This window comes from Eschrichtius robustus, chromosome 14 (genome assembly GCF_028021215.1).
Source record: "Eschrichtius robustus isolate mEscRob2 chromosome 14, mEscRob2.pri, whole genome shotgun sequence".
NCBI classification, from domain to species: domain Eukaryota; kingdom Metazoa; phylum Chordata; class Mammalia; order Artiodactyla; family Eschrichtiidae; genus Eschrichtius; species Eschrichtius robustus.
In genome coordinates, this window is record NC_090837.1 from 19097146 (window position 1) to 19125031 (window position 27886).

The 27886-nt window shown below is 48.4% G+C and overlaps 1 protein-coding gene across 1 annotated transcript in view; it reads right to left on the reverse strand.

The window, feature by feature from the left end:
* ACACB (acetyl-CoA carboxylase beta) overlaps window positions 1-27886 on the reverse strand; it is a 99400-nt gene that overhangs the window by 36976 nt on the left and 34538 nt on the right. The window contains exons 11-27 of the mRNA XM_068563713.1: window positions 27711-27872; window positions 25712-25875; window positions 22881-23031; window positions 22679-22782; window positions 21539-21620; window positions 18930-19075; window positions 17630-17780; window positions 16202-16336; window positions 13953-14099; window positions 12326-12514; window positions 10695-10795; window positions 9019-9107; window positions 8802-8926; window positions 4682-4795; window positions 4404-4517; window positions 3734-3823; window positions 609-727 (exon numbers count right to left, since the gene is read on the reverse strand). Of these exons, the coding sequence (XP_068419814.1) occupies window positions 609-727; window positions 3734-3823; window positions 4404-4517; window positions 4682-4795; window positions 8802-8926; window positions 9019-9107; window positions 10695-10795; window positions 12326-12514; window positions 13953-14099; window positions 16202-16336; window positions 17630-17780; window positions 18930-19075; window positions 21539-21620; window positions 22679-22782; window positions 22881-23031; window positions 25712-25875; window positions 27711-27872 (2183 nt within the window). The remainder of the gene's footprint in view (window positions 1-608; window positions 728-3733; window positions 3824-4403; window positions 4518-4681; window positions 4796-8801; window positions 8927-9018; window positions 9108-10694; window positions 10796-12325; window positions 12515-13952; window positions 14100-16201; window positions 16337-17629; window positions 17781-18929; window positions 19076-21538; window positions 21621-22678; window positions 22783-22880; window positions 23032-25711; window positions 25876-27710; window positions 27873-27886) is intronic.

Here is a 27886-nt window from a genome sequence, read left to right on the forward strand (position 1 = left end):
GAATGAAATAGAGCGTGGAAGCACTCAGCATAGGGCCTGACCCACGTCATGCCATTGGACAGTAATAACAGTATCGGTCATGATCTTCAAAGGGGCCCTTAATATTCATCAACTTTCTGCATGCCAGGCACAGTCCTAAATGCTGTCTTTGCCTTATTTCATTTACTTTTCATCATGGTCTTGGACAACTCTGTCCAATAGAACTTTCTGCAGTGACGGAATGTTCTAGAACATTCTGCAGTGACAGAATGTTCTAGAACATCACAACGTCCAACATGGCAGCCACAAGCCACGTGTGAGCTTGTGGCTAGTGCACACTTTAAATGCAACTGGTACGACCAAGGAACTGAATTTTTAATTTAATTTTAATGCATTTTAATTTCGATATCCCACAGGTGGGCAGTGGCTACCGGAGGTAAGCACTGGGCTATCTCCATTTTACAGACGAGAGAACAAAGATGGGGGGAGACGCCAGGGTGGGGAAGTGGTGAGCCTGACGTCTTCCCAGCAGTTCCCAGACATCCTTGCTGGGTCCCTCCAGAAACAGGGCTACAGTGGTCAGGGAGAAAAGAAGCACAAGCTGGTCCCCCAGGTGGGTACCACTCTACCGGTTTGGGTGGGAGGAGGGCAGCATGAACTGGAATTCCACCACGCAGGTGCCGTCCGGGAGCTGCCGGTGCTGCAGGCTGGTTAACTCATAGGCGATGTAGCCCCTCCGCACATAAACCTAACGAAACAGAAGCACAGCTGACGGAGTGCCCTCAACACCTGAGAAAACTCAGGCTGAAGGGTCCCAGAAACGATCTTGAAATATGATCCCTAAAGTGGTAGCTAACAGCAAATTTGCTCACTCTTCAGGATGCTACTTTCTCTGCAAAGGACCAGATAGTAAATATTTCAAGCTTTTGTGGAATATGTTTTTATCACAACTACTCAATTCTGCTGTTGTAGGGACTTCCCTGGTGGTCCAGTGGTCAAGACTCCATGCTTCCACTACAGGGGGCACACGTTCGTGCCACTGACAATACGTAAATGAGTGGGCGTGGCTGTGTTCCAATAAAACTTTATTTACAAAACCAGGCAGTGGGCCAGATGTGGCCCACGGACTATAGTTTGCTGACTCCTGCTCTAGAGTAACACTGTCCAACAGAAATATAACACAGGCCACGTAGGCAATTTTAAATCAATTTCAGATTTTCCAGTTGATACTTAAAAAAAGGCAACAGGTTAAATATAATTTTAATAATATATTTCATGTCATCCCCAATACCTAAAACATTATCATTTCAACATGTAATCAATTAAAAAAAATCAAGATATTTTAAATTCTTTCTCCATACTGAGTCTCTGGAAGCCAGTGTGTATCTTACACTTCAAGCACAGCTCAATCAGACTGGCCACACTGCAAGTGCTCAAAAGCCATGCGTGGCCAGTGGCTGCCATATTGGACCACACAGTTCTAGAGTCTAAGCATTGGGAATTTTTTTAATTGAATAGGGAAGCCAGGGACTGTGCAGCAAAAGTTAACACAGCAGGCCTAATTGCTATCCTTTGAAAGGCCTGCTTGCAAGGCTGGCCTTTTGCTAGCACCTAAGAACTCAGATTTAGGGAGGATTCCCACCATTCCCAGATAAGAATGGTTGATGTTGCCTAAACTATGCAAACAGTATGATTTATGTTGAACATGTGTTTTCTTCCTGGGAGTTTCGAATTTTGGTATGTGTCAGGCAGAGAGTGCCTATGTGACCAGCCCCCAATAAAACTGTGGGTGCTAAGTCTCTAATGAGCTTCTGTGTTAGACAACTTTTACATGTGTTGCCATAATTTGTTTGTCAAGGAATTAAAAGTGCCTGGAGGACCACTGGAAGCTTGTGTGTGGTGTCCTCTGGCCTTCACCCCATGAGCCCTTTCCCTCTGCTGACTGTGCTTTGTATCCTTTTGCTGTAATAAATCACAGCTGTGAGCACATCTATATGCTGAGTCCTGGGAGTCTTCCTAGAGAATCAGTGACCCTGGGCGTGGTCTGGGAGAACCAGACACATTTTAAGCAGGGACAAAACTCTACACAACTCAAGAGGCCAAGTGAAAACCTTATGTTTACAATGCTCATCTTGAGTCATGAAGAAAAGGTTGGATTCTATTCAATAAAACTGCCCAACAAAGTGATGGAACGTGTAAAGAAAGCATCCTAGAAAAATCACTAACAGAAATAAATGGGATTCAGCACTTCATTAAGTGGGGAAGGTGGGCTGCTGCTTTCTATCTGACTTAGGATCCCTAGACTTAGGACCCCCTAAATAGGACAGGTGTTTGGATGATGGGTGACAATGGTGATCAATACTCACATCTGATGCTTACTCATCCTGTGAGGTCAGCATTACTATCCCTATCTAAAGTGCAAGAATCTAAGAGTCCAGAGAAGGAAAGCAACTTGCCAGAGGTCACACAGCTTGGACCTCTGCATACGCCGCTGACTGGAATCTCTCTGCTTCTCCCTCCCGCCAATTCCTACTTGCTCTTCAGACGCTTTCATGTCACTTTCTCATCAAAGTCTGAGTCGAACCTCCTGGTAAGGTTAAGTACTGCTGTGCAATTCTCATCACGGCCTGCATTTTCCCTTTGTGGCCCTATCACATGTATAATTAAAGAAATACTGAGTGTGTGTCTCTCCCCAGCCAGAGAAGCTCCACTAAGGCAGAGACTATGGTTATTCTCCAATGTATCCCCAGCAACTGGAATACAGTAGGTCTCAATAATTACTGGTGAAAATTGAAGACAGGGGGAAAACACTTGGAGTTGTATTAGGTCTCACTGCTGCGAACAAAGAGTGGGGCCTGGAGGGGTTCTTGGAGTTGAAACCAGGGGAGGGGTAAAAACTGCAGGCCCAGAGACAGTGGCTGTAACATGCTTACAAGCCCAAAATGGTCTCCATGGAGACCCAGTCAACCTTCTGGTATCAGGATGGGTGACCCATGGGGTCTAAAAGATGGCAGAAGAGTGGGGACCACAGGGGACTGAGACTTCAAGTTCAGAGGGTAAAGAAATGAGGAGAAATCACCAGGGGAAGACAGTCAAGTTGAAAACACCCATCATCTCATAACTCCTTGAAAGGATTCTGAAAGAGCAGATGAAACGTCGTGATGTCCTGAAATTAACCGAACACCTCTCAGCCCCTGAATTCAGGACGACCAGAGCGGGAACAGACAACCTGGCTCTAATCCAGGTTTCGCCACTGCTCATGTTCATCTCTGCCTGACACACAGGGAGGTCACCTTAAGCTGTCACCTAGGCTCCTTCCGGCTCTCATAGTTCCAAGTGGAAAAGTCTTTCAAAGGCATCTAAGGCAGGTGAGTCGGAAAGTTTGGATGAAGTGCCTCAGACTTGGCCCTTGGGGGTTCATATTTAACTGTGCCTGGTCCGGAGGAGGCTGGAATGGCACACAAGATAGCAGGGGTTACCAGCAAGGACTCTGGACTAAGACAGACCTAATGTGAATCCTGGTTTTGCTACTTCCTAGCTGTGTGATGTTGAGCAAGTTGCTTCACCTCTCTGAGCCTCCGTTCCCTTCTCCGTGAGACAGGTGTAAGTAACAGGACCTACCTTGTAGAGAGAATGATAAGATCACGTTTGCCAGGCACGTGGCCCAGGGTCAGGCGTGTGGCAGGCGGGCAGTGGATGTTAGGACCGGCATGGTCAGTACTGGTGCTGTTACGGGGGCCTCTCTCCTACTTACCTCCAAGGATGCCATGCAGACGACTTTGTTAGCATGATAGAAGAAAGTGGGCAGGACGTCAAATATGGTCGTTTCTGAGAGTATTAATTTCTACAGGAAATGGAAAGGGGAAAAAGAAGGAAACGGGAATGTTAACAAGTTCTAACCAGCAGTCAGGTAAGCAGGAGGGATGGGGGCAGGGAAGGAGGCTGGTCGTGTTGTTATCACAAAACGTTGCCCATTTCCCAGGCCCACGAGATCCGAACGTGGAGGCAGCTCTGGGGTGACTGCTCCCAGGGCCCCCAGCTCCAGATGTGGAGGGGGTGCCTGGAAGCCTGTGAATGAGGCAGATTTAGGGGGTGGGGGAGCCCTGGGAAGATGAAGCCATGACCCAACCATGTGAGTGCTCCCAGCTTCCTGTAAATTCCATCACACATGAATTTTTAACATCACACCTCCTGGGAGAGCCTTGCTGCCTGAGGCTCTGTCCATCCTGCAGGACTCAACCTCTCCCAGAGCCTCCCCTGGGCAGCCCTGGCCACACTGGACTAAACCACTGGAGTTGGCAACTGTGCCCTGCACCCGAGTGCCAGCCCATCGAGGGAAGGGGGAGCCCACTTCCCCACCCCCAGGCCCCACCTGGGTCACGGCGTGTGCTCTGTGCCAAGTGGATGGATGGAGATGGCCTCACCTTGAGGTTTTCCGGGCAGAACTGGTGGCCATACATGTCAATGGCAGACAGGAAAATGGACTCCACCTGGTTGTGCCTCAGCTCATAGGAGGGGAGGTGGGAGGCAATCAGGACCTGCAGGGGGAGGGGACAGAGGGGCTGGGGTGAGCCATCCTCATGGGGAGGAGCCAAGGGGCGGGTCCTGCAGCAGAGGGGACATGCACGGTGGGGGCCGCGAGTGGGGAAGGACGGCACCCCATGACCTCATGCACAGTGGGGATCACGGCTGGCGACCCTACCTGCCTGGCTCTGAGGGCCACCTTGCAGTGCTTGCTTTTGCTCAGCTGAGTGAGCTCGCTGAGGATGGAGGTCAGCTCATCTGACAGGGAAGGGTCTGGGCCACAGAGCTCATCCTTTGGGGGAGAGAAACAAAATCCAAATGGCTCTCTGTTCTACCAGAAGGAAACAGGCCAGCACTCACCCTTGGCCAGGGGGGTGGGGGTGTGGCTGCCCCCGCAAACCTGCACAGCGTAATACACATACCCTTAGCCACTCTCCACCAAGTACCTCCCTATTCATTCACTCTCCCATTCATCCACCCCAAAACATGCCCTAAATTCCTGGCATGAAGAAAAAAACAAAGTCTCTGCCTGCATCACTATTAATGGCCAGCACTTATCAGGTACTTACTATGGCCAGGCAAGCAGCTAGACCCTTTCCACTCATTTCCTCAAATGCCCCCAACCCACTGACAAGTTACTATATGATTCCCATTTTACAGATGAGGAAACTGAGGCTCAGAGAGGCAACGTGCCTTGCCCCAAAGCTACCAAGCACATGCAAGGCAGAGCCAGATTTGAACCCAGGGCTCTCCTGTCCCTATGGCCTCTCCCTCTTTCCTCTAAACATTGTTGCCTGACTTATGGAGCTCAGTTTCAGAGAAGAGGGATGAGGGGAAATAGAGGCAGGTATGAACAAAGAGTAAGGGCCACATGGGAGGCTTTGGTGAGGGTGTGTAAGCTACCCTCCAGGAGCCCTGGTGTGAGGGGAGCATCTAGGGCCTGGAGAGGTCAAGGGAGGCTTCCTGCAAGAGAGAAGATCTAGAGGTGGAACTTGCAGAAGAGGGAGGGATGAGGGTTGTGCATCCCTCCTCTCTGCTTCTGAACAAGGGACCTTTCTGCTGGAGACCAGGGCCGCATGCGACTGGTCTCTGCAACTCCTCTTACGCCCTAAACGCAAGAAGGGCTTGGTAACGGCTCAGAGCTTATACTCCCTCAATACCCACAAAGGCAGAACAATGAATGCTGGGAATCTGAATGCCTGGGCATCACACCCCCCTTCCTTGCACCAGGCTGTTCTCCAAGTGGCCACCAGATGGTGGGGCCAGGGGTCATTCTTTTCCGCATCTGCTTCTGCATTTTCCTAATTAGAATGAGCCCACACTGTTTTCACAATCAGAAAAAAAATTTTTTTAACATATTAATATTTCACACTTGTACACAAACACATAGCATGTCAGTGCTGAAGAAATCTTGTGGGAAATTATTCTAAACTTTCTCTCCCTCCCAAATTCTGATTTGCTTTATCAAGTGGCGGTGGCATTAGTCTCCATCATTCCACCAGCCTGTGGCTCCAAAGATAGCACAGAACACAGGCGCTGTCCAACAACCAGGCTAGTGGTTTTCTAAGAGAGGAAAGACTCAGGAGTTCCCTGTGGCCTAGTGGTTAGGATTCTGGGCTTTCACTGCCGTGGCCTGGGTTCAATCCCTGGTTGGGAAAGATCCTGCAAGCCGTGTGGCATGGCCAAAGATAGAAATAAAAAATAAATAAGAGAGGAAAGACTCAAGACAAGTTCTATATGAAAAAATTTTAAATCTGGCCACCACACTCTACACACAAAAGTCTAAAATACTCTCTCTCTTTCTTGTTAACTTTTGTGAAGTGGTCCCATGGCGTATATTTTAGTTCACAGCATCATGTTTTGTTTTTTTTGTTTTGTCACTAGCAAAGTCCTATGACCACTGAATTGACATTCAGAAATGAGGTTCCCTGTAAAGACTCAAAAAAATTTCATTTCCAAGTAATCACTCAATTAACAAGTCTTTGCTCAAAATCTCCAAAGCATCAAATACCATCAAATGCAAAGAACTCACCATTTTCTAGCAAATGGAAACAAGAGAGCCAGAAGAATAATGAATCTCACATATAACCCCCAAACCACACCTGCTACAACATTTTTAGCCTCCTTCACCAAGAAGCCCCTGGCAGTGCCCTAGTTCTCTGATCTGGGGGCCATTCCACCAGGCCATCCTCTTCCCCAGGCCATCCTCTGGTGAACATAATTTTTAAGAACTTCGCTCCCAAAAGAGAGTTATTATGTACACAAAGAAGAACAAACAGCAGAATAACCCACAGACCCAAGCCCTGGCCTATGAACAAATGGTGAGTGGACTGTAATAAATTATAGGCATCCTTTGTTTTACAGACGCTCACACTTAAAAAGACTCCATCCAAAGGAGGTACTTTGAGAAAAGGGTTATATTATTTCAGCAATGAAATTCCCCCCCAAGACTACATATGTCCTCGGTCATAAGTTCCCAAGCCTGGCTGCATGTTGCAATCACTTGGGGAGCCTTCCTCCCAAATTTAATTTTTTTAAAAAAATTTTATTTATTTTTGGCTGCATTGGGTCTTCGTTGCTGCGTGCGGGCTTTCTCTAGTTGCAGCGAGTGGGGGCTACTCTTTGTTGCGGTGCGCGGGCTTCTCACTGCGGTGGCTTCTCTTGTCGTGGAGCACGGGCTCTAGGCGCGCAGGCTTCAGTAGTTATGGCATGCGGGCTCAGTAGTCGTGGCTTGCAGGCTTCAGTAGTTGTGGCGCATGGGCTTAGTTGCTCTGTGGCATGTTGGGATCTTCCTGGACCAGGGAATGAACTTGTGTCCCCTGCATTGGCAGGAGGATTCTTAAACCCTGCGCCACCAGGGAAGTCCCCCAAATTTAATTTTGAAGAACTTCAAAACTACAGGAGATCAGTACATCGCAAATTATCCAGATTCAGCAATTGCTAAACTTTCACATCTGCTTTTCTAGTAAGCATACATGCATGCCTGTACCCACAAACACACTCTCTCACTCTTTTCTCTTTCTCTTTCAGTTGCAGACACCATGATCCTTCCTACTACTTCAGAATGTACCTCCTTGAGAAAAAAGATCTTTCCCCAGCTAACTGTAGAAGTGTTAAAACACCCCAAAAATTGAACACTAAACCAATATTATTATCTAATATACAGTCCCCGTTTAAACTTCCCATTGGAGAAGCTTTCAGAAAGTACTAATGCCTGGGCCCCACCCACAGAAACCCTGAGTTAATGGACCAAGGGTGGGGCCTGGGCATCTGTATTTTTTAATAGCTCCCCCACCGCCACCCCAGGTGGTTCTCAAGTACAGCCAGGATTAAGAGAATCTCATGCTTCACTAGGAGATTTTTAAATGATTCTTTACAAAAATATCAATATTTATGAATCCATCTTGTTAGGGTGTTAACTGCCCTATAAGCCCAGGCCCAAATCTGGCCCACTGCCCAGTTTTGTAAATAAAGTTTTATTGGCACACAGCCACACTCATTTATTCACATATTGTCTATGGCCACTTTCACGCTACAATGGCAGGGCTGAGTAGTTTCAACATAGGCTGCATGGCCAAAGCCTGAAATATTTACTCTCTGGCCCCTTACAGAAAAAAAATCTGCCGACCCCTTCCTGCTATAAGCCAAGCCCAAGTCTCTGCTACTATCTGCTGATCCTGCATTTTCCAAGTCACGTCAAGGAAAAAAATCTTTAGCTATAAAGGACTGCTAATTATTACCCGGTAGGAGGAGAAATAAGAACAAAAACATTCCATGCTTCACCAAGAAGGCAAAATGAAAGCCCTACCAGAAGACTCGGAATCCAATATCCCTTGACTAATCATAGCTCATGACTCTGGAGCCACGCTGTGGGTTCAAATCCCAGCTCTGCACTTATAAGCTGGGTACCCTTGGGAAAGTGATTTCACCTCTCTGTGCTCTGTCAAAGGAGGATGAGAACGGTACCGACCTCCTAGGGCTGCTGTGGGAATTAAACAAGTTAGTATTTGTAAAGCATGTCAGGAGTGCCTGGCACACAGTAGGTGCTTTGTGGGTTAGTCATGATCTTCCCCAGGGGTCAACAAATCCTACCTACTGCCTAGTTTTATAAGCAAAGTTTTATTGGGACACAGCCATGCCCATTTGCTTACACTGTGTCACAGCAGCATTGAGAGGTCAGGACAGAGACCATATGCTGGGCTAAATCTAATATATTTACTCTCTGGCCCTTTCCAGAAAAAGTCGGTGGAGCCCTGAGCTACCCCCACTCTGGGTAAAGGGCGACTTTTCTTGCTTACGATCAACATGATCACCAGCTGGTTCTTCTTGGCCACCTGCGCATGGGAGAAGATGCAGTCCAACACCTGGGACATGTCTGGTTTCAGCTGCTCCCTGAGGTTTATCACACACTTGTCGTAGTGGGCTGCAGGGAGACAAAAGGCCACGTGGGGTAAGGCTCGGGGCCCCTCCTGCCCCCGTGGGCTTGTCACCAATGCCTGCGGTGGCGACTCTTGCCTTGTTGGAAATGGTGCTCAACCAGTAAATATCTTCGCAGGAGATCCAACACCACCGCCTTCATGTAGCCCCGGGTCCCACTGCGGTATCTGGGGAGGAAGGGAAGGCTGCCTTAGTGATCAACTCCACTTCCTGGGGTGCCGGAGTTATCCACAGCCAGGACTTTTATGATTTGAAAAAGGAGAAAACACTAATAAAGAAACTGGAGGCTGCTCCCTCTAATCTTTAGGCCTGGGAGGGATGTGTGAGTTAGTTTATTTGTGCTAATAACTCCGCAGGCCAGAGAGAGCAATGACTTGCCCAGGGTCACACATCCAATGAGAGGCCAAGCCTGAGCCTTTGGATGATGCCTGCCCGTCCCCAGAGAGAAGGAAAAACACTTACAGAGTTGGGATGCTGAAAGGGGTCAGCCTTGCATGCATGGTTGAAAAGCAAAAATTTTCAATTAACCACTCAAGGTATAAAGACAGATTGGAAAACAAAACGACTGGAAAACAAAACAAAACAAAACCTGAAGGACATTTACCAAAAGATCCCTGTGTAAATTTCACTTCCTTTTTAAAACCAAATGGTAACCTGGATGTTCCTTAAACCATTTCCTCTTCTAAACTATTTCAGAACACAGGGAATTGAGTTTTTAAGAGAATGTGATGCTGAGTTTTAGGGAAGCTGGAAGCAGCTTCACCCCAGCATCACCAAATGGCAACAAAAGAGCATAAGAACCTAAAGTACTCTTTTATTCAGATGTGATTTTAAAAACACACACGAACACAACATAAGACAGAGCTTTGAGATTTATATTTAACACACAAAAAACCTGCTATGGAATTTGATTCGTTTATCATTTGTTCATTTCTTCTAGGCATTCCCATTGCTGAAGGATGGGTTAGCGTTAGCGGTCAAAGTGTTCCGGGGAAGGGATTCCCCTCCTAGCCCTCAGCTGTGACTCTCACTTTGTGGGGAATCCGAACTCAAATCTCCTTCCTCAGCTGCAATCCTATATTGTTAGTATGAGTCCCCATGAGCCAGGGAGCGCCCTGAAAAGGAGGGCATTTTCCTATAGTCCTATATCCTCTGTACCTCTGATAGTTTCTGGCACATGGCGAATATGTGCTGAATTAATTCGCTGAAGTCTGAGAATGTTTGGATTCTGTCCTTACAGGCAAAGCTTTCTTGCTGGGTAGAGTTTTCATGCAAAAGGGCAGTTCTTTTTATCATCAGAATAGTTCTCCCTGCTCAAGAACTACTTAAGATAAAATACAAATTCTTCGCCAACTCCTCCTTTGCAAGGATCCCCCAAAACCGCAAGGATAATCTGTATAATCCTTTACAGCCTATAAAGCCATCTCATCCCACTGTCTCATAATCAAAGCTACCACAAGGACTCACTATGTGTCAGCACTTTATAAAAATCAATCTGCTCAAAGCTCAAAATGACTTATGGTGTGTGAAGTGTTTTTATCCTCATTTTACAGACTGGCAAACTGAGATTCACGGAAGTAAAGGGTGTTGCTTTGTTCTGCTGTTAGGAAGGGCTGTGCTGGGGCTGTAACTGGGGTATCAGACGCCAGGCACTGTCTCTCAGTTTGAGCCTGCCCTTAAGATAGCACCACCCTGGGGCAATACATGGATAACTGAGCATGATAACCACACCCCAAGGAGGGCCCAGGACTCACTTCTGGACCAGCTGCACAATGCTCTGGGTGTTCATGAAGAAGACCTCCCGATCGGCCTTCCGCTGCAGGGTGGCCGCATGGCAGTCCAGGATGGTGGCTATCTGCATGGGAAAAGAGGACAGGTCTGGCCACTCAAACCACACAATCTGGTTGCCACGCAGAAGTCACCAGAAGGACCCACCACAGGCTCCCATTGAGATCCCATTCAAAAATTTAAAATTCCAGCCCCAAAGCCCTCTGGCCACCCAGAAACAGCTCTGCACACCCCACTCAACATGTGGCTTGAGGACTCAAGAGCTCAGAATGACAACAATCACATAAAGACACACACCACTGTATCATCCCTCTCCACAAATACAAATGCTCTGGGGAAAGAGGAGAAAGGAATTTCCAACCCCAGGGAGCATGAGGGTGTTGGGTATGGGGGTCCTATTTTTACAGTTAGATTTAATGCGATCGGCATATTGTTTGTGGCGACAAAAAAAACATGTAATGAAAAACCTGCATCAATAACAAATTCCTAGAAGGTTCCAACGTGTATTTTTCTCACCTGGGGTCCTTGACAGCTTTGTTTTCATTATTTTTTAGTTGAGATAGAATTCATATACCATCATATTCCGCCCCCCCTCTTTTAAAGTGTACAATTAATTCAGTGCTTTGTAGTATATTCACAGAGTTGTGCAACCATCACCGCTATCTAATTTCAGAGCATTTTCTTCTCCCCCAAAAGAAATCCTATAACCCTTAGCAGCTACTCGCCAACCCCCCTGCCCCCAGCCCCTGGCAACCACTAATCTACTTCCTCTTCTCCATGGATTTGCCAGTTCTGGATGTTTCATATAAATGGAATCAGGCAACATGCGGTCTTTAATGATTGGCTTCTTTCACTGAGAATCATGTTTTCAAGGTTCATCCCTGGGGTAGCATGAATCAGTATTTCATTCCTTTTTATGGCCGAATGATACTCCAACCTAGAGGTTGACCTCTGGGAATAAACTGACTTACACTGACCTCGAGCGCCCCAAATTGCTGACATGTGGGTGGGGTGATGGTGGGAGGCAGCCCTTATAACCAGGCAGAGAGAACGAAGGTAAAAAAGAGGTGCCTCTCCCAAATGCAGATTTCCTTTAAAATGCCTGATAAAAGCACCCCCAAAAAAGAACAAAACGAGGCCATTGTAGAATTATTAGAGATTTCTGATACTACCCAGGAATGGTTTCCATTCTTAAAAAATATTACATACACGTATAGCCCCAAGATTATCACCTTACACAAAGCAGAGGGGGAGAATCAGTGCTACACACTGGCAAGAAGAACTCACAATATCCTCTACTGTGTCAGCCAGCGTATATTTGGAAAACGCTCACTCTGTTTGCACCAACTACTTATTCCTGTTCCGAAGCCAAGTTATACAGAGTGAGGCCTAATAACTGTTTATGTTCCTCTAAACAACTGTTGCTTTGGGGGAAATGCTGCGATTCTGCAGAGAAGGCGTGAAAGAAAACTCTCAGTCCCCAGCATCTCGGCTGTAAGTGGGTCTCGTGAGGCCCGATTTGATCAGAGACCGGACGTCCGCACTGATGGGGAGACGAGTTCCCAGAGGGGCTGGAGTGGGGGTGGGGGGCACCCACCTGCTGGCTGGGGAACTGGCACAGCACCGAGGTGATGTTGCTGGCGTACTGGGCCATCACCCTGCGGACAGCCTTCTCCACGGGGGCGGGGATGCGGCCCGACACGCTGGTCATGATCTCCTGCAGATCCAGCAGTGGCAGCGTTGGGTGCCGGAGGGTCATCAGGAGCTTCTGCACCCATTCCTTCAGCTGCAGCGGGGAGCACAGAGTCGGCCCAAGGCTGTGCTGGGGGCATGAGCACGGGCACCCACCACGGGGCGGCTGACACACTCAGCCCATCCAGGCCCCGTGCACTTGAGTGGCCAAAGATCTAGACCCAGTGGCCTGTGGAACAGTCCAGAGTAGAATGGTCCCCTGACCACAGGGGGAATGAACACCCAGTTTCCCGACCCAGGAAGGCCCCACTCCCCTCTCCATGCATCCAAACAGCCAGCCTGGTGTGGGGACAGAACACCAGGCCCTGGGAAAAGCGAACATTTGTGGGACACTGGCTTTGTGCCAGACACTGTTCTAGGACCTGGATTTGCATGTTCTCATTTGATCCTCAGAGACAACCCTACGAAGTAGGAATAATCATTACTCGCATTTTCCAGTTGAGGAAACTGAAACACAGAGAGGTTAGTTAAGTTACCCAAAGTCACCCAGCTAATAGGAAGCAAAGCCAGGATGCAAACTCAGGCAGACTCAGAGACTCTTAACAGCTGCATTGCACTGCTTCCGGCTCACCCGGAAGCAGAACTGTCGATGGTCTTTGAATGGGGAGGATAATGGCGCCAACCCCATAACGTGGTTGTAAGGTTTAAAAATGAAACCATGCACACACAAGCAAGTGCAAAGACTAAAAAAAATGTAATTCTAGCAATTAGGCAGCATAACCTAGGGGCTAAGTGCATGGACTCTGAAGCTAGAGGGCCAGGGTTCAAGTCCCCTCTTTGCCTCTTCATGGGTGAAACCAGGCAAATTTTGTAGCCTCTCTGTGCCTCAGTTTCCTCACCTGTAAAATGGAAATAATAACAGTTCTTACCTCCTAGGTTGTTGGGACGGTGAAATGACTTAATAAGGTTTAAGTACTTAGAGTAGTAGACGGCACATAGCATGTAGAGGACAAGCGCTGAGTTATCACCATGACCACCGTCACCGTGATTGGCTTTTCTGGGATGGAATGTGATGTAGCACAATTTTATAGTTACTGACGTTGAGTTTAGCAGCATGGGTCTTTCATGGCGGTCTGCAAATTTGAGGACTTGTTTCTCTACAGACAATGGGACCCTGGGATGATGAACAGAGTTGTATTTCTGGACAAAGTCCCTTCCTCACTGTCTCTTTAAGAGGGTGACCCACATCGACTCCTTTCTTAACTTACTATGTGAACATTCTCAGTGTTGAGCTGAACCCAACCCCAAAAAGCAATGTCACCTTTACAACAGTTTATAATCAGACAGAAACATACACTGATGTTTACAATGAAACTGAGGAATTTCCTGAGAATGGGTCCTTGATAGAAACAACAGAAGATGAATCATTTTCTCATTTCTTACCTCAATAAAGATCTCTGGGATCTTCTGGCTCTTCATACAGACCTATGCACGTGTGTGTGATACACACCTACCCTGCACACGTGACCCACCTTGATGCTAAAAATAGGCTCTGGCAGACAGTAGCCCTTCATGATGTTCGTCAGATTTTCCAGGACACTGTGAAAAACCTGGTGCAGTTTCTCTCCGAGGATGGGCAGCGTTGGTTGGGAGGGGAGCTCTCCCGTGAATGGCTCAGCCTGATGAGACACAACAGGAGTCAGAGGTCAAGGCCACTGTGGCCTCTGAATGAGACACACAAGCCAAGGGCCAAGGCAGAGCTACCAACACACAATATACACAATATACATAATGTAGTTATCATGAAGCCTGTGGGGGAGGGGAGAACAGAAGAAAACATTGTATTGGAAAGTTAAAATTGCTACATTTACATCCTTGTGTGAGGTTTCCAAATCTTCCCCTTTACAAATGTCAGAGTCAATTATGTACCCCAAATAATTTTGGAGGGTGTTAGATGTGATAAAAAAAAAATGTTCACATGTTGAGATCTGGGGAAGTCATTCTGGCTTCTACATGAGTTAACTTGAATTTCATGCTAACTAGAGCAGCCAGTTTGTAGCCAATCAAACATACATTGTACATCTGCTTTAATTATTAAAGAAAAGGGCGCACTGACCAGAAGTAAAGAATGTCCATGTTAAAAATAAAGATGAAATACCTCCCTTCCTCGGATGCCAATGCTGGTTCTCCTTTGATGATAAGACTCCCTTCCCAGCTGCCAAGGCCATATGGACTCGCTGTGTACGTGCCGATTTGTTCTGTTTGTGTGTGTGTGTGTGTGTGTGTGTATGTTTTGAAACCTTGAAGGAATGTATCCCTGACTTGTTTCATCTTCTTTGTTCTGACAAGACATAAAACTGTGCTGAAAAAAATGCTCCTTGGGAGCAGTTCCTCAGAGTTATCTGAAAGGTTGTCTTTCGGGCTATGGTCCTCAGTTTGGTTCAAATAAAACTCTTCTCTATTCCTATTAAAGACTGTTTATTATTTTTGTCGACAGATGTTTTTGTTTTGCTTTGCTTTCTAACCAAGATCATCTTCCTGTTTTTTTCTATTTATTTCAGTCTCACTTGAACCCTAAAGATGAATGCCTAGCAGGGTGAAAATTTAGGAAACTCTCATGCAAGTGTACGTGCTTTTTGTAAATCATAAACATTTAGCCTTAAACGATCCCCAGATAAAAAGGTCCCCACAGGGGCAACACTGACTTAATGTATCCATTCGTCTGTTAATTTATTCTACAAATATCCACTCAACACCAACTGTGTGAGGCACTTGGACCCAGGAGCTGGGGCATGCTATTCTGCTGGCCCAGAACCCTCAGCTTCCTGGCCCTCGACTCCGCTCCCTACCCCGCAGGCTCCTCTCACCCTTGAAGATTAACCGGAGGGTTTCCTTTCTCCACAATCTGCTGCTGGCTTCTCCACCTGGGCCCTCACAGCCAGCGGCCAAGGGCAGTCCCTCTGACTGCACTCACCGAGCTGAATTACAAAGGCTTATCTGCCCGTCTTTCTCATGGGCATCTGTGAGCCTCCTGTCCTGTGGCTGGGCGCTGTCTGAAGAACCTAGCCCGGGAAACGTTTGCTAAAAGGAATCACAACGCAGGCACAGACCTTCCTGGTGATCTAACAAAGCTCAGTCTATTTCTAGCTTTGGGAACCCTCTAAAAAGAAAAATGAAAAGAAGGAGAAGAAAACAAATGAAACTAATAGAATAGTCTGAAGAAAAGAGTCGATTTGATTTTTTTTAAAATGCTTTTCTAGCTTTTCTTTTTTCCTGGGCATATACACTAATTATTAGAGAAAACAAAATTACATGCATAAACGGCGAGCCACCTCCCCGCAGGCCTGGCTTACTCTAGGAGGGTAAGTCATGTCATGTCACGGAGACACGACAGCTCTATATAACGCCCTGGGGGGATGACGTCTGCGTCAAAGTTCACAGAAGGAACCCTTCCCCTGTGGGCGTCTGGGAGAAGGTTCTTCCAGGCAGAGGGAGCTGGCCCCAGGGGGATGGGTCTGGAGCATTCGATTAAGGGAGGGGTAGTGGGAGAAAAGATGAAGCCAGGGAAGAAAGCGGGGCACAGCTCATGGGGGGTCTTGGAGATCATTGGAAACACATGGCTTTTATTCTAAGTGGGATGGGAAGCTGCTGAGAAGGATGTGGGCATAGGCAGGCACACTCCTACGCCCGTCGTGCTGGCTGCTGGGGGCGGGTGGTGGCAGGAGAGCCGGGGCCACAAGCCTGTCTGGCTCACGGGGTAGCTGTGCCGGGTGCCACATACCGGGTGCACTTTAGAAGGGTCATCGAGCTCCAGCCTGGCCACCACACAGCCTGCTTCCAACACAGCCCCTGGGCGCTTGGCATACTTCACCCGGCCACTTTCCTGTACATTCAGGGTCGTGATCATCTTCATCACCTGTTTTGCAGAAAGAAGAAATTAGATGGAGCCCACTAGGACTGGCCTGTGTCACCCCAAACTAGTAACTCTGGAGCAGGGACCGTGTCATTTACATTGAATGACTCTGTGGGCAGAGTTCAAGAGGAGGGTAGAGAGGGAACCAGCATTTACACAATCTGTTGTGTACCAGGCACAGCGCCGGGCATAAATTTTTTCCATCTGCAAAGCCAGCCAGGGAGGCAGGTGTTCATTGTGCCCATTTTACAGACATGGAAACTGATCTGTATTTCCAAAGGAAGGCCTCTCTCTTAGAAATACAGATGAATCATATGATGTAGGGTGACTGACACACACATTCTTAAAATGCGGTGCATTTTGTGACCAGCTCCATTTTTTAAAGGCAGTGAGAAAACCCTCTGGGGAATGAAGAACATGATTGCAATACAGTCGTCAGCCCCTTGAACTGCTCTGAGAGTCTGGCCGTGTGGACGTGATGAGTTTTGTTATCACGTGTGGGCTGCAGACTGACAGGACTGTCCCACCCTTTGCTCAGAAGTTCACAGCTTGGGCACCCAAGTCAGCCAGGCCTGGGATGGAACCCCTGCTTCCACCCATCACTCTGTGATCTCCAGCACATGCCTTCCCCTCTCTGAGCCTCAGTTTCCCCAATAGTAAAATGGGAGGAAATAACAGTCTTGCCTCACAGGGCGCTGATAAGGATGAAGCAGGATGGCACATAGTAGGAGGCCGACAAGCATCAGCTACTACCGTTGCTATATTTTCATTACAAAAATCACTATTTTCCTGGGCAGCAGAGAATGGAGGCCGGGTTTGAATCCTGGCTTGGTGTGACCTTGAGTGAGTTCCTTAGCCTGCCTGGGCCCCGTGTCTTCATGTACAAAATGGGGGTCCCATTTGTGTCCAACTTATATGATTGCTGGGAAGATTAAAGAAGGTAATTAAAGACAGATAAAATGCTTAGAATAGTGCTTGCCACGTGGGAAGTGCTTTGCTTCTGTTGGCTTACCACTTTTTAATTGTCCGCATTATGATCATTCATCCATCCTTACTCACTCCTGGGGGGGTATACATTTTTGAGATTTTTTTTCCCTTTGGATATTGCAGGGAATTGGGGCTGAACCCCACACACATGGCTCTCTTAGGAATCTGCAGATGACAGCCCAGGTGAGAGGGGTGGTCTGTTGGCTTAGATGAAGCAGCATTGGCAGATGGCCCTCCCTGGGGGAGGGGGTGTAAGGGAGACCTGGCTGCAGCCCTACCCCCCTCCCAGGGGGCCAGCTCTGTGGTCACCTCTATCTCAGCATAGCTGCCCCCAGCCTCGATGTGGCCCCCGTCCTCCACCATGTACTGTATCAGCTTCCCCGCCGAAGGGGCTCTCAGGACCGTGGGATCATTCTCCTTCTCAAACACACACGTCTTGTTGCCGATGGTGATTCGGTAACTGGAGAGAGAAGGAGCGGGGAGGTGGTGGGGAGACTGGGGAGGACCATCGACCCAGGTGCCCGCGTCAGGTTTTCGACGGCATCTTCCCTTCCTAAAGGCAGCCGTGAGCATCACCCTGCGTGTGGTTTGAGGGACTGACTCCATTTTTCCCAAATGGTAGCATTTGACAGTTACTGCAGAGACTTTGGGAGTGAGCTGGGTGGGACCCTTTACTGGCTGAAAACTAGTTCCTTTTCCTGACATAATTCCAACAGGCCCTGGCATACAGAAAGCAGTCAGTCACTATTATTCAGTAAATACTGACCCACTGAAAGCCTTCGCCTTAGAACTGGGAAGAGCATGCCCCATGGATGGAGCTTATAATCATCTTGAATATTCTTGGCAGATGGAACACGGGTTAAAAAGAGGTTAAAAACCACCGATGTGGGATGAATCTAGTCCACCTTCTTCCATCGAGGACTCGGAAGGGAATCTAGCTGGAGCTTTTTCAGGCACGGGGCCTCTGGAACCCCACTCCTCCCCATCTTATTCTCTTGGTCGGGAGGGTCTTTGCTGCCTGTCCGTGGGGGTGGGCGAGTCTGTGATTCATCGTGTGAGCTCAGGGTGGTCAGACGCGCTGGAGCAGGAGGACACGCGATGCGCCTGTGCAAAGTGCTTCCGGATCATCCCGTCCTCCACCCAGCCAGACACAGAGCAAGCTTTCCCGCCGCCACCTGCTTGTTCCACGTGTCTCTTCCCCGACAGACTCCATGAGTCATGACCACGGCTGTATCCTAACACCTAGCCCGGCATCTGGTGTAAGCAGATGCTCAATAAATAGCCCCTTCCCTAATCGGACGGCCTCATCTTCTCCAAGCCTTGATCTGATGGGTGTGGACACTGCAGCTCAGACCCGGAGCCGCTGGCACTCAGCACACACCTCGCAGGCCGTGGAGCTGGGAGTCACGTCCCATTCGGCTCTGAATCCTCCCAACACTAGAAAAGGGCCTCCTGGGAGCCTCCCATATATGCCTGCCAGCTGCATGGAATTCCAGCCGAGAGATTAACCTCTCCAGGAGCCCCAGAATGTTCCAGAGAAGGTGCCTTAGCGAAGACCCTCAGACCCGCAGGGGAGAGCTGGCTCTGTGTGCCCTCCACGACCACACACCTGTCGACCTCCTCCTTCAGGTACGTGGTGTAGCTGCTGCCACTGTAGGACAGCAGCAGCCCCCCGTCGTTCAGCCGGTGGGCGTCGATCTCGATGTGACTGCCGTTCATGATGAGGACGAACGTGGTTGGAGACTGCCGGGCCACCTGTGGAGACAGTTCAATGTCCCCACCTGAAATGAGGATGCCTGCTTGGCCCATTGCCCCCAGAGCACCGCCTGGCCCCCCTGACCACAAGCAAAGGCTAGTGTCCACGGCGGGAGTGCTGGGGTGGACACCTCACCTCTCGAGGGCCAGCCCTCACTCACCCCAAGGGAGCAGCGACGGGGAGGGAGCCCGGGGTCAGCGAGCCACACCTGCCCCGTGGGTGGGCTGGTGGCTGCCGGCCGCAGGTGTAGACCCAGGCCGGGCATCACTGTCCACTGTGTGCCCTGGAGGGCTGTGGGCTTTCTTCCGGTCCTGTCTCCAAGCAGGGCTGCCCTGGGAGCCAGGGAGATGGGGGCCTTGCTCTGGGTGAGGCAGACCTGGGGCCTCCATCAGTGGCCTGGACATGGACTAGGGCTTTGCCCGCTAGACCTGGCCCTGCCCAGGGGCACACAGTGGATCTGGGACGCTGGAAGGAGACATATACGGCCAGGCCCTGGCCTTGGCTCTGCATTTCAATCTGAAATACCAGCCCCACCTGGCCCTCAGTTCAAAGTATGTGCTCTCTCTCAGAAAACTAACACCCTAAAGAGCCCTCAACCTCTAAAATATATATATAGTGACAAAAGATGGCAAGAAATAGAGGAATATTTATTGCCACATTATTTATGGTAACGGGAAAACCTAGAATCAAATGAGCTCTCCAACAGTGGGTGCTGCCATGGAATGTTCTAGACCTGCACTGTCAAATATGGTAGCCCCTAGCCAGACGTTCAAATGTAAGTTAATTAAAATTAAATGAAAGGTAAAATTCAGCTCCTCAGTTACACTCGCCACATTTCAAGTGCTCCATAGCCCCAGGTGGCCCATACTGGACAGAGCAGATTTAGAACATTTCCATACCTGCGGAAAGTTCTGTTGGACCATGCTGCAGACTCTAAACTGATGTTAAGGAAAACTTGCTAATAACAGGGGGAAACTATAGGCCATGATAATATCAAAGCAGTAAAAACATTTGCACTATGATCTTAAGTTTATAAAATCAATGCATAAGGAAAAAAATAACTGAAAAGAGGTCTGCTAAAACGTCTGAACCCGGGCCACAGCAGTGAAAGCGCAGAATCCTAACCACTAGACCACCAGGGAACTCCCCCATGGTGGACTGTTTTTCTGACGCTTCATGCTTGTTTGCTGTTTTGAAATTTTCTGCAACGAGCATGTGTCATATTTAAAATCAAGGTGAGGGGACCCAGGCCCCCAAAGGTAGCCAGGAAGCATCAGGGCCAAAAGGGAAGCGATTTTACACACGTTACGTGGATAACACACTCGTTTGGCTGAACGAAGCCTGAAAATCTCCAAAGTTGAAAGTTCAATGTGTGCTCAGCAATGTTAAAAATCAAGTAAGAGAAAATAAAAATTCTGTTGCCTTTTCCATGGAATGTGAGGCTGGGAAGTGCTGGGGAGGCCCTGGCTTCCCGGGGACACATTGCTCCCAAAGGTCACCCCAACTTGGACCCGGGGGGCTCATCCTGTGCTCGCACATCTCAAATATTCTTTGATACTCTGCTGAATTGGCCTGGGATGGCTCAGGACAGGTAACTAGATACTTCCAACAGAGGAAAGCAACCCTGACAAGCTCTAGGGATGCTGGTGATAGACCCGGAAGCAGTCGGAAATCCACACATTCATTCTCGGTGCAGAGACGCTGGACAAAGCCAGTCTCACAGCCCTGGGAAATGCACCCACACGCTCTGCTCTTGAGCAATGGTCCGGCTCACACTTTGTAAGGGGTTGAATTATGTCCCCCCAAATTCATGGCCTCCCTGGAACCTCAGCTTGTGACCTTAATGGAAATAGGGTCTTTGCAGATGTAGTTAGTTAAGGAGGGGTTGTGCTGGATTAGGCTGAACCCTAAATCCAGTCTGACTGGTGTTCTTGTAAGAGAAGAGACCCAGAGAGACAGGCACAGAAGGATGAGGATGTGAAGACAGACAGACAGACACAGACACACTCAGAGAAGGTGGCCATACAAAGCCAGAGACTGGTAGAGACTGGAGTGACAACCTACAAGCTAAGGAACACCACGGACTGCCCACAACTACCAGAAGCTAGGAATGCATGCTCCCTGGGAGCCTTCAAAGAGACCATGGCCCAGCCAACACCTTGATTTTGGACTTCTGGCCTCCAGAACTGAGAGACTATAAATTTCTGTTGTTTGAAGTGCACCAGTTTATGGGACTTCATTACGGCAGACACGGGAAACCAATACACGCTCTATCGTGCCTTGTGTGTGTGGCTCAAGCCTACAGGTTCTGGAATCCAAAGACCTTAGATTTCAAGGTCACGGGACTGCACGGGGAGTCCTGGGACCAAGCATGAGAAAATCCACTGCAGGGATGGCCCATCGCAGAAATAAAACTCCCTTGAGCCACCAGAGTGTGGGAGACATCTAACAGGGACCTTTACCTTGAGGATGTACTTAACGCCTCCGTAGATTAATTCTACATCCACAATGTTCAGCAGAGAGTCTGCAGGGAGGACCTGGCCCCTGAGAGAGAAGACAGACCTGTGGTCAGTTTGGGAGTGACCAAGAACTCCGCAGCCATCCATCCCCTGGATATGAAAACCCACCCACTCTTTGCCTCTTCTAACTATCAACACACCTGACTGATAAAAGGCAAGGAATGGAGAGTCCCAAAGAACCTGACATCCCTTAGAACTTAAGGAAACTGCTCTTGCTACGGGATGTGACATTTCAAAAAGGCTCTCTAAGAAGCAATAACCATATTGCTTCTTCTTGAAAAAATTCCTTACGTGGGAATTCTGCCACCTGCTTATGAAGGAAACGAATGCACGGATTGTGATTCTATTACCATTCAAAAGCGTATTATCCAAGCACTAAGAACTTTCGCCCTTCTAGTTCCCTTTCAGTAGTTTCCTTTGCCTACCACAGTGGTTTTCAATGTGGGGTGGGAGGGTAGGGTTTGCCTCTACCCCGAGGACATCTGGCAATATCTGGAGACATACTTGATGGTCCTGACTTCCAGGGGGAGAGGGGATGCAATGGATGGGACCAGGGACGCTGCTAACTTCCTACCCTGTCCCACAGGACAGCCCTCACCACAAAAGGTGACCCAGCCCAAAATGTCAGCAGTGCTGAGGTTGGGAAACCCTGGTTTATCCTAAGAGGGAGCTCCTGGCCACTTCCACAGGGTCCATTTCACTGGTCACCTGATTCAGGTGAGGGTATGGGAAAGAACCATTTGTAGAGGTGACCTATAACCCGCTTTGCTTCTCAAATCCACCTCCTCCTCTACTGAACTCCTGAGTGTTACGACGTACCTTGCACAGGTCAGCACGAATAAGCGCACTGCTGTCTATAGGATGATGGCTGCCTTGGCCTTGAGTATCCCTCCCCTCCCGCCCCCTACCCCAGCCTCTTCTAGGGCAGTCCAGGTTTATCCAAGGAATTCTACAGAGGCAAGCACGTAGGAGAGGTCCACTAATTGCTTGGTGATGGATTTACACCCAAATAAAGCATGTTTCTGCCTTACTTGCCACCAACACGTATCCCAAGAGGGGAAAGGAAGTACCCATGGGCCCCACCTTTCCAGCGAGTGTAAGAAATCCGTCATGCAGGTCCTGAACATCGAGTCGGCCACGTTCAAGGCTCCGCACACCACCCCGAGCATGATATCCGGCTTCTCGGCCTGGGGGAGACTCTGCACGTCAGTATCCACAGTGACCAAAGCCACGGGGAGCCAGGAGGGCTCCAGGACCCCCAGGGGAGACACGTGCAGCTCCCCACCTGCACTTTCTCGGCGATGAGATTATCCAACCAGCTGGTGTCAATGTCGTTGTTCTGGAAGCTCTCGGTCTCCAGGAGGTTGGTGAGATATTCCACGGTGGTCCTGAAGTCGCCCCGGATGGACAGTTCCTTCAAAGCCACCACCATGTTCCTTGAGGGGAAGGCACACGGATTGTTTTCCCAATTAACGTATGCGTCATCAGAGCTCTGGAGTGGTTTCCAGTGAGTCAGAACCGCACAGAAGTTTAGGGAGGGCCCTGAGTCAGACGGCTTGGGGCAATGTCAGCTCCAGCATTGACTGGTACAGCAAATCTTGGGCCAGTGACTTAACTGCCTGGGCCTCAGTTTCCTCATCTGGAAGATGGGGGAATAACCTTGCCTTCACACAGATGCTTGGGGATTAAAATGAGACAGTCTGTATAAAGCACATGGTCACTGATCAATAAACCTTAGCTGCTATGATTTATTACAGTGATTATAATTGTTATTAACCATGCCAGTTGCTCTGACTCCCTCCCCCGCTGGACCTATCAAAATCCCCCAGTGTCCCAAGAATGAGCCGCTCTTTACCTGTCCACACAGCTGTCCAGTGTGCCTGGGGTGCACGAGTAGGTTGCCAACACCGGTGCCCCCCTCTGGGCATGGCGGTCACCAGCCCACACGTGCTTGGCTGTAACCACCTCCCGTTTCCCAGAGGGGCTGCCTCCCCCCAAACAGGGTGTCCAGTCCAAAGGGCAGAAACCTCCACTCTCCATGAAATCATAGGGAGAGTGTTTTGGGGAAAGGCACCAGAGGAAGAAGGGGCATAAGAACACTTCGTGGGAGAGAAGAGCTTTCACACCAGTTACGATGCTCCCGCGTTCTGTCAGCAGGTGTGACAAAGGGGCCATGAGACCCCAGCGGGAGGGTGAGAAAATGAAGACACAGTGAGGTTAAATGAGGGTGTCAAATAGGCTACTGCAAGTTGGGTGTGGGACCCGAACCTGCATCTACAGGCAGAGCCACTGGATTCAAAGGTGACCAACTTGTCCCGTGTGGCTCAGGACTTTCTCAGTTTTAGCACTGAGAAATCCCACATCCCAGGAAACACTCAGTCCTGGGAAGACAGGGACAGTTGATCCCCCTCTTGCACACTGACAGCAATAAGAGCTGGAATTTTTCCTTCCTATTCTGCTGAAGTGATTACTGGCCACTCACAGTGTGGGACAAGCCACAGGTCACTTCACTCGGAGACAGCTGGGCTGGCTGACCACCATCCCACCTTTTATTAATCCTTATTTGCTCCAAGCGTCTCAATTTTTCTCTGATTAAGATGAATTACTCAAAGCTGGCAAAGAAACTCTCTCCCTCAAAAGCACCAAACTCCATTTAATTCATGGCTAAGCGCCCCAGGCCAGACAGATTTAAATGCTTTTCAAATGAAATGTCTTAGGGATTTTTCACTCTAAAAGACACCTCCACAAGAATGTTTAATTTTACAAACTGAACTGGTGTTTACCTTTTTGTTCCCAGGTCAAGGCAGGAGAAATGTTAAGATGCGGGGGTTTTGACTGCTAATTTTTAGGGAAATGCAAATCAAAACTACAGTGAGGTACCACCTCACACTGGTCAGAATGGCCATCATTAAAAAGTCTACAAATAACAAATGCTAGAGAGGGTGTGGAGAAAAGGGAAACCCTCCTACACTGTTGGTGGGAATGTAAGTTGGTGCAGCTACTGTGGAAAACAGTATGGAGGTTCCTCAGAAAACTAAAAATAAAATTACCATATGATCTAGCAATCCCACTCCCGGGCATATATCTGGACAAAACTCTAATTTAAAAAGATACATGCACCACTATGTTCATAGCAGCACTATTCACAGTAGCCAAGACATGAAAGCAACCTAAATGTCCATTGACGGATGAATGGATAAAGAAGATGAGGTAAATATACACAATGGAACAGTACTCAGCCATAAAAAAGAATGAAACAATGCCATCTGCAGCAACATGCATGTAACTAGAGATTATCATACTAAGTGAAGTAAATCAGAAAGACAAAGACAAATACCATATGGTACCAGTTATATGTGGAATCTAAAATATGACACAAATGAACCTATCTATGAAACAGAAACAGGATCACAGACATAGAGAACAAACTGGTGGTTCCCAAGGGGGAGGGAGTTGGGGGAGGATGGAGTGGGAGGTTGGGATTAGCAGATGTAAGCTTTTAAATATAGAATGGATACACACCGAGGTCCTAGTGTATAGCACAGAGAACTATATTCAATGTCCTATGATAAACCATAATGGAAAAGAATGTTAAAAAAAAGAATGTATGTATAGGTATAACTGAATCACTTTGCTATACCGCAGTAATTAACACGACATTATAAATCAACTATACTTCAACAATTAAAAAAAGATGTGGAGGTTTTGGAATTTGTAAGCTTCTTTGTCAATGTAGGTTCCTCCAGGAACCACTTATGAGGTTTAAATTTAAAAGAATCCCCAGCCCCATCCCAACCAGCACCACCTTTTTAAAAAAGGCTATAGTACTCAGCACCTTTTAAACTTTTAGAATCACCTTGAACATTCTTTGGATCTCCTTCAAGATCGACCTGTAATAAGCTCAAGACCAATGACCTTGGTGAACTGATTTCACGTATGTCATGGATCTCAAGTACGGGAAGAGGACAGACTGGGTTCTCGGACTTCAGCATAGGGTATTTAAAATAGGGTCTGCTCTTCGTCTCCTAAAGTGCTGCTGCATCTGAAGCAGCAGGCTAATTTTTAGTTTCTCAAAGGGAGGGAGGGAAGGAAGAAGGGAGGGAGGGAGATACTGACGAAATGGCCTCTTCCCGGTTCTCTCCCCAGGAGAAGCAGTGCCCAAACTGGGAATCGGCAAATTCATGTAAGCCTCCAGTGGCAGCCACGCTGAAATAACCCCACACGTTCTTGCTGCTGCGGAAATTCAACTCCTGGACCGTTCCAGAGCTCGGCTTAAACCCCTGGAGCCCAGACAGAAAAAGCAAAATGGAAGACATCGTTACTCTAGATATATTTTCATCAGAATTAAATCCTAGGAAAACCCAAGAGCCCCCACCCCCACACACCCAAGAGCTTAGCGTGATGAATAAAACACCAATACTTCTCACTAGGGGTGCAGGTGTTTCCAGGTGAGCACGTCAATGTGTGTCATTTTTACTTAAAAAAAAAAAAGTCAAAAAACCACCACCAAGTTGGTACCGGTGATCACTGACGGAGCTGAGTGAAGGTACATACTGATTTTAAATGTTTGCCATTGTTGACAATAAAAAGTGTAAATAAAAGAGGAGTTGGCGGGATTTCCCTGGTGGTCCAGTGGTTAAGACTCCATGCTTCCACTGCAGGGGCCACGGGTTCAATCCCTGGTCAGGGAGCTAAGATCCCACATGCTGTGCAGCGCAGCCAAAAAAAAAAAAAAGAGGAGTTGGATTTCCAATTCCAGATTATGAAAATTTCAGCAGGTAAGGAAATCCAGCGTTAGCCCTTGCTGATGCTAACACACACATAATTCCCTTTGCGGGGATGACACAACCCCTTCTGAGTATAATTGTGGTAAGGGGGGGTGGGTTGGATCCTCTTGCTGGGATTAGAACTCTTGAAGTTTGTGATGGAGGCATTCGTTTTGGCAGACATGCCTGGAGGCAAGAGATGGAAAGTTCCAGGTGCCTGGCCTATTTCTACACGTGATCCTCCATCCTCCCAGGCACCTGTGAACAAGGCATCAACCCTCTGAAAATTTCCCGTTTTGCTTGTCCACCATCAGAACTGACTGTTCGCCTGTAGCCAAAGATCCCAAACTAATACAGTCACCATAGTTTAAAACTCTTCCATTAAAAAGGTGGGGGTGGGGTAGGAGGACTTCCCTGGTGGCGCAGTGGTTAAGAATCCGCCTGCCAATGCAGGGGACACGGGTTCGAGCCCTGGTCTGGGAAGATCCCACATGCCGCAGAGCAACTAAGCCTGTGCACCACAACTACTGAGCCTGCGCTCTAGAGCCCACGTGCCACAACTACTGAAGCCCGCGAGCCTAGAGCCCGTGCTCTGCAACAAGAGAAGCCACCGCAACGAGAAGCCTGCGCACTGCAATGAGGAGTAGCCCCTGCTCTCCACAACTAGAGGAAGCCCGGGCACAGCAACGAAGACCCAATGCAGCCAAAAATAAATAAATAAATAAATAAATTTATTTACCAAAAAAAAAAGGTGGGAGGTAAAAAAACCCCAAACCTCTCTTCTCCCAAATTTCTTAAATGTAGTTATTAAACAACTAAATTGTGGTAGATTATGGAGATTATGTGACAATCAACTGTCAGTAAGCATGTAAACTTGATAGATGCCAGCTGGTTGGTATCTTAAGGCACAAGTAAGAACAAGTCACATAGGGACTCCTTAGAATGAACCAGATTGTATGTTGCAGCAAAAAGTTCATGGGGCCAGAAATCCAAGGACCTGTGCTCTAAACCTGGCTGTCCCAAAGATGGACGTGGTCTGTAAAGTCCACCAGTGGGGCTTGGCCATGGCCTCAGCAAGTCCCGGGCGTGAAGGTGGTCACCCCAACCTCTCCAGCTGTAATGTGGGGTCACAATGCCCAGTGGCAGGGCTGTCATGTAACTGACATATGAAGGCATCTGCCCAGTACCTGGGACACATCACATGTGGATAAACCGTGACATGTCCCTTCCCGCATCCCAGCGTCCTCGCCTGTAAACTGTGAACCTGGGTGTCTCAACAGGCTAAGGTTCGGGGTCTGCCACATGCTGGGAGGTCGGAGATGGTGGAAACTCAGGGCCCTTAGACTTGCCTCGTCTGGGTTTTCACTGGTGATTCTGGCCGCAATGACGTGGCCTCGGGCGATGGGAGGGTTGGAAGGGGTCTCAAAAGAAATGGGCGTCACCCCCCATGGGGACTCTCCATACAGAAGCCGGATATCCTTCAGCCGGTGCAGAGGCACGCCCATGGCGATCTGAAATCAAGAAA